This window comes from Patiria miniata, unplaced genomic scaffold (assembly GCF_015706575.1).
Source record: "Patiria miniata isolate m_02_andy unplaced genomic scaffold, ASM1570657v1 HiC_scaffold_6, whole genome shotgun sequence".
Lineage (NCBI taxonomy): Eukaryota > Metazoa > Echinodermata > Asteroidea > Valvatida > Asterinidae > Patiria > Patiria miniata.
The window spans coordinates 4,076,920-4,090,164 of record NW_024037073.1 but is presented as its reverse complement, the minus strand read 5'-3'; the positions used below and the strand labels follow the sequence as shown (position 1 = coordinate 4,090,164).

General features: G+C 44.1%; 1 protein-coding gene across 1 annotated transcript; it reads left to right on the top strand.

Annotated features, from left to right (window-relative positions):
• The first annotated feature begins 444 nt into the window (after positions 1–444).
• Positions 445–13,010, top strand: LOC119742401. Its single transcript, XM_038218306.1, has 2 exons — positions 445–1,685; positions 12,281–13,010. The coding sequence occupies exons 1-2, from the start codon at positions 1,299–1,301 to the stop codon at positions 12,353–12,355; spliced, it is 462 nt and encodes a 153-aa protein (XP_038074234.1). The 5' UTR covers positions 445–1,298; the 3' UTR covers positions 12,356–13,010.
• Positions 13,011–13,245: the final 235 nt, after the last annotated feature.

The window sequence follows — 13,245 nt, the reverse complement described above, 5'->3', positions numbered from 1 at the left end:
ATGTGACTTCAAGCTCCCAGTGGAAATGTGGAATCCTTAGCACTTAACGAATATCGTCTCTCTTAAAAAAAGTGTGTCTGCGGTATAACCCTTTTTAAAACCACCTTCAATTGTTTTTCTTCCGAACGACACCAATTCAGGCGGAATGATTTCAAATGGTATTTGGTCCCAGTCTTTTCAACACTTTAAGGATTGTTGTTCTCATTACATCAGTAGGTTCGTTTCCCGGTAATTACCACTAGGCATATTCCTACGTGCCTGAAAATCGAGCGCCTTTAAGTCCTTCCCACCGAGGCTGTCAAAGCTTTTAAAGTTCCTGCTTCATCAGAAGACAGATCGACGGCTGATGCATAGCGAGGAGCCGATGAGGCTTTTTATTCCTCTTTTAGCTCTGTGGCACGCGGCCGTTTGGGATTACACGAGATCAGCTGCAACGAGCAGTGATGGCGTGTGACTTGGGACATGAGCCAAGTACAAATATTTGATGCACGTAATTTGCATTGCTGCGTCCACCGTCCACATGCCAGAGTTTGGGCGAGTTATACCAAGATCGGCGTACAGTGCGTTATACGAGCGAGGATGTCTCTGCTGTCGCGTCCAGTGACTGGTGTATCGTAACCGCTTTTTCTCCGAACATAAAGTGCACAGAGCACCTGACAGTACTGTGCACTCTTATGGCCCGTTTCATCTTGCTCGAGTTACCAACGAAGTTTACAAGTGGATTCGTAGAGGAGATGGTAGCCCGCTAGTGCACACACAGTGTTTTGTTTATTACTTCTTTTCCAGACGAGGATATCGCACTTCGCTTTGGAAACTTTATCATGACAGCTGTATTTTTTTTAAAAAGCGACGATGCCAGTTTGATTACAGAAAACCTCGCATATTCTTATGTGGCGGTGGGCCGCATCACTTGGAAATTCACGCTCATGCACTGAAAAGAACCGAAACGAGTTGACCGCCAGCTTAGAGCTAGAGATGTAGATACGGCAGAGTCCGCATCGTGGGATTTGCAATGATCGGGCGAGAGATCCGTTGCCGCGTAACTGAGCGTTAAAATAACAAAATTGCTGCCGCTTAATAAAACGGTGCGCCGGGATATCTTGATTGGCAACTACGATCATGTCGTGATTAAGTCGAACCATAACATGTTTTGTTGTGTTCTGTCTGAGATAAATTGCTTCGGTTGCTTGTAACGAAAACAAGGATTGCAGAAGAAGAGTACAGAAACCAACAGACCGTAGCCTACTCGGCAAGGATCTGGAGGTACGAATTTAACACCCCCCCCCCCCAAAAAAAAAATGGCGCCTGGATATGAGACTGGTACTGAGTCGCTTCCTCCATCAACAAACTTGATGACCGAAGACGCACCTTACCAACTTCTCCCACATTCTACCGCCGGGGTCGGCTGGGACGATAATGCCGGTCTCACCAAGCAATCTCCGGCCGAGAATACCATCCCCCGTGCCGGTGACGACGTCTTCACCCCGAGTCAGTACACGTGGAACCTGATCATCGGCATCACCGCGTCCGTCGTGTTCGTGCTGGTGACCATAGCGGCTCTGTTCGGGCTGATTGCCTTCAAGAGATACATGAGGAAGCGGAACCGGACACTGAGCGCAGATACCGGCGTCTTTTCACCTCGGAGGGGCAGCAAGGCTGGCCTGGACATGATCGACAATGCAGTGGTGAGTGTCGTTGTCTCCCCACCCCGGGGAGGCATTTGTCGACAGGGCAGCACTTAAATTTGTAATTCATGCTCGAGTTTTGTTGCTGGTCCCAGAGGGCCAACCTAATGTACCTATCTCACTGACCGACTGACGCACTGACTGGTATAAATCAGGGGTGTGAAATCTCAGCTTTAAAGCTGATTTCAGCTTTTTTGTGTGTTGGATTTCACCCTTTTTTCAGCTTTTTCCCTCACTTGCTGTGTACAGAAGTATAGGAGATTTCCAAAGTTCAGCTTTTTTACACCTTTTTCAGCTGTTTTCAGCTATTTTTATCAGTGGTCACTCACACCCCTGATAAATACTGGCTGACTTAGTGTCACATTTGAGCTGGGCAATGCTATCGTATAGGATTACCCCGTCACGACAATCAATGGGCTAAATCCGAGTGATACATGGAAAGACTGCAACTGAATAATCATTCTGAATCCAGTGATTCTAATTTTGTGTGCTTTTTTACCATGCAGCTTATCATGTCTTGCTTGACCATTTGTGTTAGGGGGGGTTGACATTTGGGTAAATTTCTTTGAGGATTATAGCACATTGAAGGCGAGTGAAAATGAGACAGTCTTTACAAAAAATGATTATACTCGGTTAATAGTGGTTAAACAATTCTGTTTTCTTCAGGTGTCACCGGTGGTGCATTTCAAGATTTGGGATGTGGAACGTTTGTTAACTACGTATAAAAAAGGGAAATTTTTCTTGCAAAAACTGCCCCTTCGGAAAGGGATGCTTTGACTTTAAACATCGTTAATTATGTAGACTGATTCATTGTCATTACCTGTGCCATTCCCCAAATTTGTTAAATAACCTAATAGCTATAATATAAGGATTGGTTTACACATTGAATCTGCAGTTTAAATTCTTCTTAAGATTGGCATATAAAAATGCGCCATGTCAAACGGGTTTACGTTTAGCCATGTTCTTTTTGCTGGTGGCTAAAGCTCACCTGACCATTCATGAGCAAGAAATAATCACGTGATAAATGTTTACTAAGCAATATTTTGAAGTGTAGGGGATTGTTGGTAGTGTGTAAAGTTACCCGGTTAGTTTGTTTTAGTTTGTGTAATGTGCCCCTTGTGAATCATGCCTATAGTATGGACGTATCGGATGGCATTTTCGATTTATCACGGCAGCTTGCCATAGATGGACTACTCAGATTCAATTTAACATGTTTACCGCTAAAATTCACCGACTGTGGAGCAAACTGAGAGAACTCAGGCAGTGTTAGTTGCATCTGCCGTGGCTTTCGAGGTGTCAAAGAAAACTATACGTCCAAAAAAATCAAAATGCCCGAGAAGGGACATCTCATGACCGTGCAGGAAAAAACAAAATCATTATGTGGACTGCATAATAGATGAGGCTGGATGTTGATCGGGACAATTGACGTCATCCTATTTCCACAAAATCCACCTTGGGTAAAAACAATGAGAGACAATCTACTTAAACAAATAATGTCTGGTCTGATGGTGGCGCGAAATGGAACTCCACTTCCTGCTCTTAATGCATGTGCATTGAAAGAGCTTCAATTAATAGGCCTAAAAGCCAGGTGCACGCTATTTGCCATTTATAGCTGGAACCATTAGGATTTTCCCCCGATATAATTAGGATTTTCCCCCGATGTAATTAGCCAGAGTATGCGTGGTATACTGTCACGACGTAGGCCCCGAGATGATAGCTCCCGAGATCCCACCCAATGTTTTTTTCGGGCCATAAACCAGCGACAGCAACCATGACATGAATGGCGTTGATGGTAAAAGGATTAAATAAATTGCATTAAATAATTAGATTTTGTAAGACTGACTGGTGACAGTAATTTGTAGATGAGATTTAAACTTTGCCGAATTCATCAGTGTTAAAAACTATGGGGTCCGTGCATGGGCGTCGCCAGGATTTTATTCTGGAGGGGGGCGAGCCATTTTTTCACAAAATCCCTAGATTTTCCAGCATTTTTCCCGATTGATTATTTTTTCGAGGGTGGGCACGGACATTCCCCCCCCCCCCACCCCATTTAATTAACAACAATATGATTTTTTTTTTTTTTTGCTTGTCCAGGGGACAAGCGCTCCCCTTGCCCCCCCCCCCCCCCCCCTCGCGACGCCCATGGGTCCGCCGTGTACAAGTACCCCGTCAGCGGTTCCAAGGAGAGAGTTGGGGGCGAACGCTTAATTGGAGGTGTACTGGAAAGCATCTGCCAGGGAAACATACTTCCTGAATTCTTATTCCATCCCGGAATAGCAAGTAATGGATTTATATCGTGTATGTACTTGGTGGTTTTATGTCTAACGTGTATTACGCGTTTTAACGCTCATTGTGATTATTGCGTCCAATCCTCCTCAAAAACAATCCGCCCATTTAAGAATCGGCATTTAAGAACGCTCTTATTAGTAAACTAAATCACAGCGCTTACAGTATATTATTACCCCTGATCATTGGGCCAATTAAACATTCCAAATGCCATCTCAGCTCCCTGGGGAGTATACAGCTCGATGCTGAGGCGCAAGCAAGCTTATTCAATCACAATAACCATCTCAGCCCTCACAGGTACCCATTTACTCCTGGGTGGAGGGAAGCAATGAGTGACAAAGTGCCTTGCTCAAGGGCACACGCACCATGACCCCGGCTGGACTCGAACCCACAACCCGCAGTTTTCCCCTTAGACCACGAATCAGTGCCCTTAACCACGAGGCCACAGCACTCCACTGCTCATAATTATTATTGAGTGTAAAAACTGCATACGGGATGGATAAGATTATAACGTTTTAAGTTTGTGGGGAAAAAAACATGTATTTTCAAACACTGATTTAAAGTATGGCCAAGCCAGGCGCGGTTCTACGGGGGGGGGGGGGGGGGGCTAGGGGGGCTGTAGCCCCCCCCAAAAAAATTTTTTTTGTCTAGCCCCCCAAAAAATAAATTCCTTAAAAAACAAATTGCATTAGCAAAAGAAGGATTGTGATGTACATGCGAACGGTCTCCCCTTAAAGAAGAAATAGCCGTGACAAGGGTGCATTAGTTAATATAGTGTGAATGATTTTAGGATTTTATTGGCGCTCCCCATTGAAAATATGGCATGAACCCCCCCCCCCCCCCCCCCGCCCCCCCCCCCCCCCCCCCGCGCCCTGGCCAAGCACCTGACTATTCCGCAGCTAATAATAATGCGCAAGATTTTTGAACGTGAATGCATATGATCTAGACAAGTGTAAATACACCAGGGATATTGGAAGCTAGGCGTACTGCATGCCATGGGGACCGGTTGTTTTTCTCCCACTGTTGGAGCTAGTGCAGGCTTAAGTGGTACCGTAGCATGCATTACTGTTCATGCCCAGAGTCCATACACTGTCTAACCGTTTTCACTGATCGAAACGTCAAGTGTTGACCACGGGCGTCGCTAGAGGGAGTGTAGAGGTGTGACTGAAGCCCATCAGTCATTTATGTCAACAAAATCGTCTTCCTCATAATAAGCGAGTACGGTTTTCCAAAATAGTCCGGTGCACCAGCACGATTCGACGATTTTTTTTCGGAATAACCGCGGCAGATAAATACACACAAGGCTAGGGGGCATAATCTGCATTCTGTGAAATTTTTCGTGCAATCAAAAATAGATTGAACTGTCGTTCGCACAAAAGTGTGGACACGTCACAAGACACCTACAAAAACTTCGCTTTCCAAACTTTTTTTCAAAGTTTTGCAAAATGTTATACTTCAGAATACGATGATCTCTTCAATTTTGCTGGTACCCTGCCTTGCTTTCGTACGCGTACGATGAAATGTTTATCCCTAAAGAAAAATCGGCAAATGTTGAGTTGGAATACCGAAATCGCCAACGATCACCATGGGTCCCAGAGTGTCGAGCAGTAAGCACCCACCACTACCTGCTCTCTAGCCCTGCATGGTATTGGATCATTTGCATGTGCACATTTTTTGAACACGAATGCAATTAGGAATAGTCTGGTGCCTGCCTGTGCTTTACGTATAGGATTTGTTTTTGTATGCGGTGTCTGGGGTAAATGTTCAAAGTTTAAATGTTACAATCTCCTCATCTCCTGCCAATATGCAGTATCACATTTCATATTAATATGAACAAGTTGGATAGGAAAGGATTATTTTTGGGAAGGTGTGGAACGTAATAATTAAAATGAACTTGAAAACACGTAATGCACGTTGGAAATAACACGCAACATTACAGTACACGATATCCATTACTGGCCAATTGCGGTGTTGAATCAGGATACAGGAAGAAAGTTTCCTATCCAGGGATTACTATTGGAAACGAGGTTGGAAATAAAGTAAGCACTGGGCACGAGGTTGCGAACCCGCTTATTATGTCGCCTTAATAGCGCCACCAAGTGCTCCATTGTCTGAGCCCCTAGCTGGCTTCGCTCGTTCCCATCGCCCAATCCCCAGAGCGCTGGTGGTGACCTCTAGTTGTATGAGCTCTCATTGGACGACTTCTCTTGCCCCATGACCCGGGACAACATTTCCATATGTATGCGCATGGCACGTGCGCACCGAATGCAATTAAAATAGCAGGCGAACAATGCTTTGCGAATCTGCACCATCACAGTTGTCTTTCCGACGTGTTACCACAAGGCAAGGTAAAACCGGTCCCAGAGATCACAAAATTCAATTCAATTGATTCAGAATGTAGGCTGCAGTTATAACGTGATGGAAACGAAAGGACCACTATCGCCGTTCGCATAAAAACTTGACTTATTGCCTGCACATGTATCATAAAAGTCTATGAAACTTGCGGCGTCAGAGTAATGCACATCACATACATGCATAGGCAAGCCTCGTAAAGCTGGCACCAGCCTAGTGTAAGTGCACACGTAGCAGTCAGTCAGTGAGGTAACCAGTATAACTCACAAGCAATAGTGGATCAGTCAGTGAGGTCACAAGCGATAGTGATGAATGAGTCAGTGAGGTAACCCGAGTATAACTCACAAGCGATAGTGAGTCAGTCAGTGAGGTGACCAGTATAACTCACAAGCGATAGTGGATCAGTCAGTGAGGTCACAAGCTATAGTGAATGAGTCAGTGAGGTAACCAGTATAACTCACAAGCGATAGCGAGTCAGTCAGTGAGGTGACCAGTATAACTCACAAGCTATAGCGAGTCATTCAGTGAGGTGACCAGTATAACTCACAAGCTATAGTGAGTCAGTCAGTGAGGTGACCAGTATAACTCACAAGGGATAGTTAGACAGCCAGTGAGGTGACCAGTATAACTCACAAGGGGAGTGAGTCCGTCAGTGAGGTGACCAGTATAACTCACAAGCGATAGTGAGTCAGTCAGTGAGGTGACCAGTATAACTCACAAGGGATAGCGAGTCAGTCAGTGAGGTGACCAGCATGACTCACAAGCGATAGTGAGTCAGTCAGTGAGGTAAAAGGAGAACTTAAGGCTGGACTTTTGGGACCAGCAAACAATATACTGTAAAACAGTTACACTACGTTTACAAACAGGAGGTCGTGGGTTTTAGTCTCACCAAAGAAGCATTGCAAAACTATGTAAACACCAGGCTCTCTGAGAACTCTGAGGGGAAAATGCGTCTGTATTTACGGGAAAGGGTATAATGCTTACTCTTCAAACTATATCAAACCTTCAATCGGTAAAGTTGATGTACGTGCAGTGTACATACTGCTTTCGTCAGCTATACATGTGAGTTTAATCCCGCCGGCTTCTCATGCATGGTTGTATATAGGTTGAGGCCCTCTTATGCGCGTCATCCAAGTTCAAGACACTTCACTTGTTCCTGTTTGTTTGCCCTAGATACTCTTGCCTCGCAATTTTTAACATGCTTTGGATATACATGTATTTGAGAACACACTTTTGGAGTCACTGACAGACATTCGCCACGCCAGAAAACGAGTACGAGCTGGAAAATACTAGGTGAGAGAAGATGTGATCCAGTTGGTTTGTGCCGGTCCCCGAAGGTCAGATTGACTTACCCACCAACTTTCACATCTGAGTCGGGCAGTGCTATTGTATAGGATTACCCTGTTATACCAATGAATGGGTTAACTCCGCCCATTGAGTAGACCATGTTTATTAAAAGACTTCCAGTGAATAGTCATTCTGAATCATTTGAATAGAATTTTGTGCACTCAGACCAGCTTAACTATGTCATGTCTTGTTTGATTTATATTAGTCCTGTAATGCTACTGCAGCCGATCTGCTTGCTGACTTTTCAATTTTTGTGACGACTTTTTGAGTAAATGTCAAATATCTCCGATGCATTATATTCTGGGGATCAGAAATGGACTGCCGTCGGCGTATTTTTTTCCTAGGAGGGTTGGGGCCAAGTCATGCAGAATTCAGTTTTTCCTTTGAATCGTTGCAAGACACTTAGGTTCTCGTTCACTTTTCCCCTTAAATTAAAATTATATCAAGGATAAATTTGGAGAAGAAAAACAGTCGATGAAAAAGAGCAGCGACGACGTGGATTCGAACCAGGGATATTTGTATCCATAGCTCGTTTCGCTATCCACTATGCTACTGTGGTTGCTCAACGACCACCGTACTTTAAAATGCTTTACTGTAACTGGTTTACTATAATAACAGCAATGCTGTGGATATCATTGTTCTGTTCTCATGAATAAACATACTGGCCCGATCGAAACTACTGAATTTTTCATGACTTGGCCCCAACCGTCCTGGAAATAAAAATTACGCGCGCCGTCGTTAGAGTTGTCACATGACCATTTTCTGCCTGTCTGCACGCTTTTCATCACGACGAGCAATTTACACAGACTCGCACTAAAATACATGTACTGAGCGATCAGTTTTCAAAACGAGAGAAAGGGTGAAATAAAATTTGGTGAACGAAATTGCGCAACAAAAAGCTCTCCAAAAACGTTCCGGGACCCGGCAAAAATAAAATATGATTCGCCCGATAGTGCATTATTTTAGTTCTGCACAAGCGTAATTACAAGTGATTCTCATTGTATGATCGCTCATATCGACAGCTTTTTCAGTCTTGTGCACAAATCAGATTAAAAGTTGGAAAGCACATGATATTTTGTGACGTAATTATTACGTCATAAAAACTATTTCGAATATCAAACAACGTTTTTTATGCTCATAACAACGATTGCTTGGGTATAAAAGGTAATCCCCCTCCCCTAAAAAAAAAATCGTTGTGACTGCGTCGCAATAGACCATTATCATGTCGCGGCCATCTTGATTTTTTCCCATTCAAATCAACGTAACCAAAGCGAGGCTGGAAGGAAAAATAGTCTGGTTCCTTTTTGCACAAAAACATTATCATTCAGTACTGTTTTTGGATGCAGGGAACATGACTGGAATGGTGGCAGCGTGTTAAAGGTGTATACGATTTTTTTTTAAATGAGAGAAAAAAAAGACGGGGTCCGACACATTCCGTGTGAAATCAAGGTGACATGTATTTCGTGCCATAAAGGCAAAGGTTTGCACGAACGTGTCAGATGTCTAAAGACATCTGAAGTGACAGAGCCATTGGCATCCATGCGGTAAAAGCTTTTTACTTCAATTTTCATTAGAGAGTTGCGACTCGTTATGAGGTGGGTATAACACTAGAGTTGGGCTTGTAGATTCGAAAATCTATCACGCGTCACATCGTCACTACGAATCATGGCAATCTTGATGGGTACGGCTAATGATGATTCGTGCCTGTATCCTTTGGGGCATTTTACTCGGTGATGTTGAAGTGCGTAACTTCTCCCCTCTCTTTTAAATCACCATTGACTAAGTGAATTAACTTTTCACTGATTCACTACTGAGTGTGAAGAAGGAAAAAAAAGACCACACGAGCGCTGAGTAGATCTCCGCATCACCGTGGTCAAGCGCACAGCCTTACATTTTGCTACATTTTGCTCATTTTTGAGACATGGGTGAGCATCTTAGCCTATACCGGAGACACATACCGCTATATCATTGCATTACACGTCCCCTGCTTCCAAGATGCAGGGTAGCAGCTGCATGAAGACTTTTTAAAAAACATCAGAGAGATGTTTAGGAGCACTAAAGATCGGACCCGGGTCCATTTTACCAGACTCATTATGAGTGCTTCGGATTCCTGACCAGGTCAAGTACGTGCCATGTATGAGTAGCATCTCTCGCGACATCTCGTAAAGTCTCGAATTGCGACTTACTGTATCCACCACTGCTTCGGCAGCAGTGGGCCAGATCGTCTGCTCATGACCATTTTCACAACCACGTCAAATTAATTAGTGTGGCCATGACATTTTGCCAAGTCGCGGGCGGCTAGGTGTAGACTCCACTCTAGTCTGAGGCGGGTTGCATTCCTCTCACCAGACTCAGTCACCAAGTGTTCGGATAAGTGCAGTGCAGCCTAATTGCACAGGCAATGCACGCAGCTGGCCAAAGACTCGCAAGCGGTGAATTTCCTCGCCGAATACCCATCGTGTTCCATTAGCAATGTGGAATGGTTTCGTCATGGCCAAGGTAATGAAAACGAAGAAAAAAGTAGAAGAACATCTGCAGAATCGTGGCGAATCGAGCTCACCCACACGTACACCCTGTCGAGAGCTTAATACAAAGTCTTGTATCATCGGTGGCAAAACATTTGTAGCATGCGTCGTTCATGTTGCGAATTAGATAAGCGGTTTTAGTTTTTTTAAGGGGGAAATGCAGCGTTGTACTTCAGGTCTTGGATCAGTGAATTGAGATCAATGTTTACTGCGCACCAGTTACTAATATTGTCTCTCTCCAGTCAAAAACACCTGGTTTTTCATGCTTAGAAGAAGTTCTTACTCAAGGATCGATGCGATCGTTGCTCGCATGAGATGTTTTGATATGAGTGTGCAGAACTGGAGCCAAAGAAGAGACCGCTCAGAATTCTCGAATATTCGAAATTGAAAAAATGATATTGAAATATTCGGTATACAGTGGCGTAGCACGGTCATTTTTTTTTGGGGGGGGTTAAATTTTTTTGAAAAGGGCACTTGCACATCCGTGGTGAAATGTAGACAGGATTTTTTTTCCTCCGGATACTTGGTCTCCGTAAAATAAAAAAAGGGGGGGGGGAGGGGGGGGGGGGCTGGTACCATCTGTCGATGGGGGCGCTGTACAAAACCGACGATTATGCACACTAACGGCCAATATATGGTGCTTTTCAGGGCGATACATGTGCCAAATTCAGAAAAAATGCACCCAAAACGGCAGATGCCACAAAAAAGGGCACCACTTCATATTTAAAAAAGGGCACTTGTTCAGAAAAAAGGGAACTTATTATTGTGGGGGTAAGCCCGTTGAAAAAAGGCATTTGAATGGAAAAAGGCTGTATTTCCAAAATATTGGGGGGGGGGGTTAAATACCCCCCCCCCCCCCCCCCCCCCCCCCGCTGGCTACACCTATGCTATATTGGATACATCCCTAATAAGGAAAGTTAGGGATGTGTCGAATATACTGAATATTACAATATCATTTTTTTCGATTACATGTACGAATATTCGAGAATTGTGAGTGGTCTCGAGACGATGATGACAGTGGTCCACGATTTAATTTGAATCGTACGAGTTATGTAGTTTTATTGTTTGTCAAATGCCATGCACACTTTTGTTGAAGGCCAATATCGCGTATGATTTGAGAGCTTCCATGAGAACAATTGGCTCAATTTCCCCCTTAAAATCGGTCAAATATCAGCCATTCCACTTCTTGTTCTTGGTATGATTTTAATAAGCTCTTTTTCAAGCGCAGGCGCACGCAAATCCCGATCGGCGGCCAGTTAAAGGCAGGCGCATGTTTAACGTGATCAGTGCATTTTGAAATCGAATATTTCGATTAATATTCGAAAATGCACAGCGTATAAGAAATTAAACCGATAAATTCCAAGTGGGCTTCAAGATGGTCTTGACAAAAAATATGGTTATGTCACAGTGACATTGCAAAGGGCACAAAATGGGACCCATATGGCCAAAAAAAAAGTCTCCGGTTTCTGGTATGCGCGCGCGTCGCCGTAGCCATGCGCGTCGGCAAAAATGAAAAAGTTTTTTTCAATGAAAGATGATGTCTCCAAACCGCCAAACTCACTGGTTTGACTGGAATCCTGCTGCTGCACAATTTTAACGTTTTTTTTAGATTGGGTTATGGTCGAGAATAAGCTTTATGTGGCCTCTCTGGACTCCCATATATTTGCACTAAGTTTAGTCGTGCACCATTTGCAGTCATCAGCCGACATTTGAAGCCAAAAAAAAAAAAAAAAAGTAACAAAAAAAAAAAAAGCCGCGTCGCCGCACCACTCTTGGGGCAAGCTCCATACCAGAAACCGGAGACTTTTTTTTTTTGGCCTTAACCAATGTTTTTTTGAGGAAAAGATGGTGGTGTACTCATTTGCACTAAGTTTAGTCGGGCACCATTTGCAGTCATCAGCACACATTCGAAGCAAAAAAATGAGGTAAAAAAAAAAAAGCCGCGTCGCCGCACCACTTTTTGGGCAAGCTCCATACCAGAAACCGGAGTTTTTTGGCCTATAGTATCGACGCTGACTTCAATTTTGTCCATTGCATATCTGATTGACCCTTTTTGTAATTTTCCCGTTTCACTCTTTGCACCAGGTACTGACGTCACACAGTTCACTGCAAAGAAGCGGTTCCCTTCGCAAGCAGTTCCAGAAGTTTCTGTCAAGATGAAGGACGGTGCTTTGGATCTTTGGCAACAGGGAGAGCACCTGATGTGCCCGAGACCTTGAAATACTTTGTGCCGTTGAACGGGACATAATGCACAGCTTTCACCGAGGCATGCATGATCATCATGCAAACCATACGACATTCATCACTGACTGTGACAATGACTGGCTCCTTGTAATAAATTCTTATGTAAAACACTGTTGGAGTCTAATCGGGTACAAGACGGTACCTGTAAGCCACCTGATCAACCGCTATAACAGCTGGCTTAATTCGTTGAAATGTGGTACAGATTTTCTTGCTTATACAAAATGTACATGTATATTTGTACGAAAAGATATAACTGGTATACACACCCGAGGCACTTGCTGGTGTAGACGATATGGCATCAAGTTTATGGGCGCAGAGATATAATTGAATTTAAGGGCGACAGCTAGACGTTTAGACGCCAGCTGATTGGTCACAATCTGAGGGTCAAGATGGGATGTCTTGCTAATTAATCGACGGATATCTTTTCACGCTAATTATCATAGACTTTTAGGCCACCCAGGTGAGCGTGTCGGGTCTGTGCACATGGGCGTCGCCCCCCCCCCCCCCCCATCGTTGAGAACATGCTGGAAAAGTACAGGGATTTTTTTTGGGGGGGGGGGGGAATGTGCTTTGCCCCCTTCTAGAAAAAAATCCTGGCGACGCCATGCATGGCCGGTGGGAGATCTTTCTCGTGAAACCAACTAAAACTCGCGCCAAGTGGATGCGTCTTCTTCACTAAACGTAAACAGAGATTTTTGAACAGAGTTATTCACCGCGCTTTTGAGCAGGCTGATTTTTCCATATTAAATATTACATTAAAAGGCTCGTGAAATCCAACCCCCCCCCCCCCCGTTTTCTATTTTAAC

Excerpts from the sequence above, each read along its gene's own strand:
- LOC119742401 (XM_038218306.1), top strand. The coding sequence starts at position 1,299 with ATGGCGCCTGGATATGAGACTGGTACTGAGTCGCTTCCTCCATCAACA. Across the intron at positions 1,686-12,280 it reads ACATGATCGACAATGCAGTG|GTACTGACGTCACACAGTTC; the intron begins GTGAGTGTCGTT and ends TCTTTGCACCAG.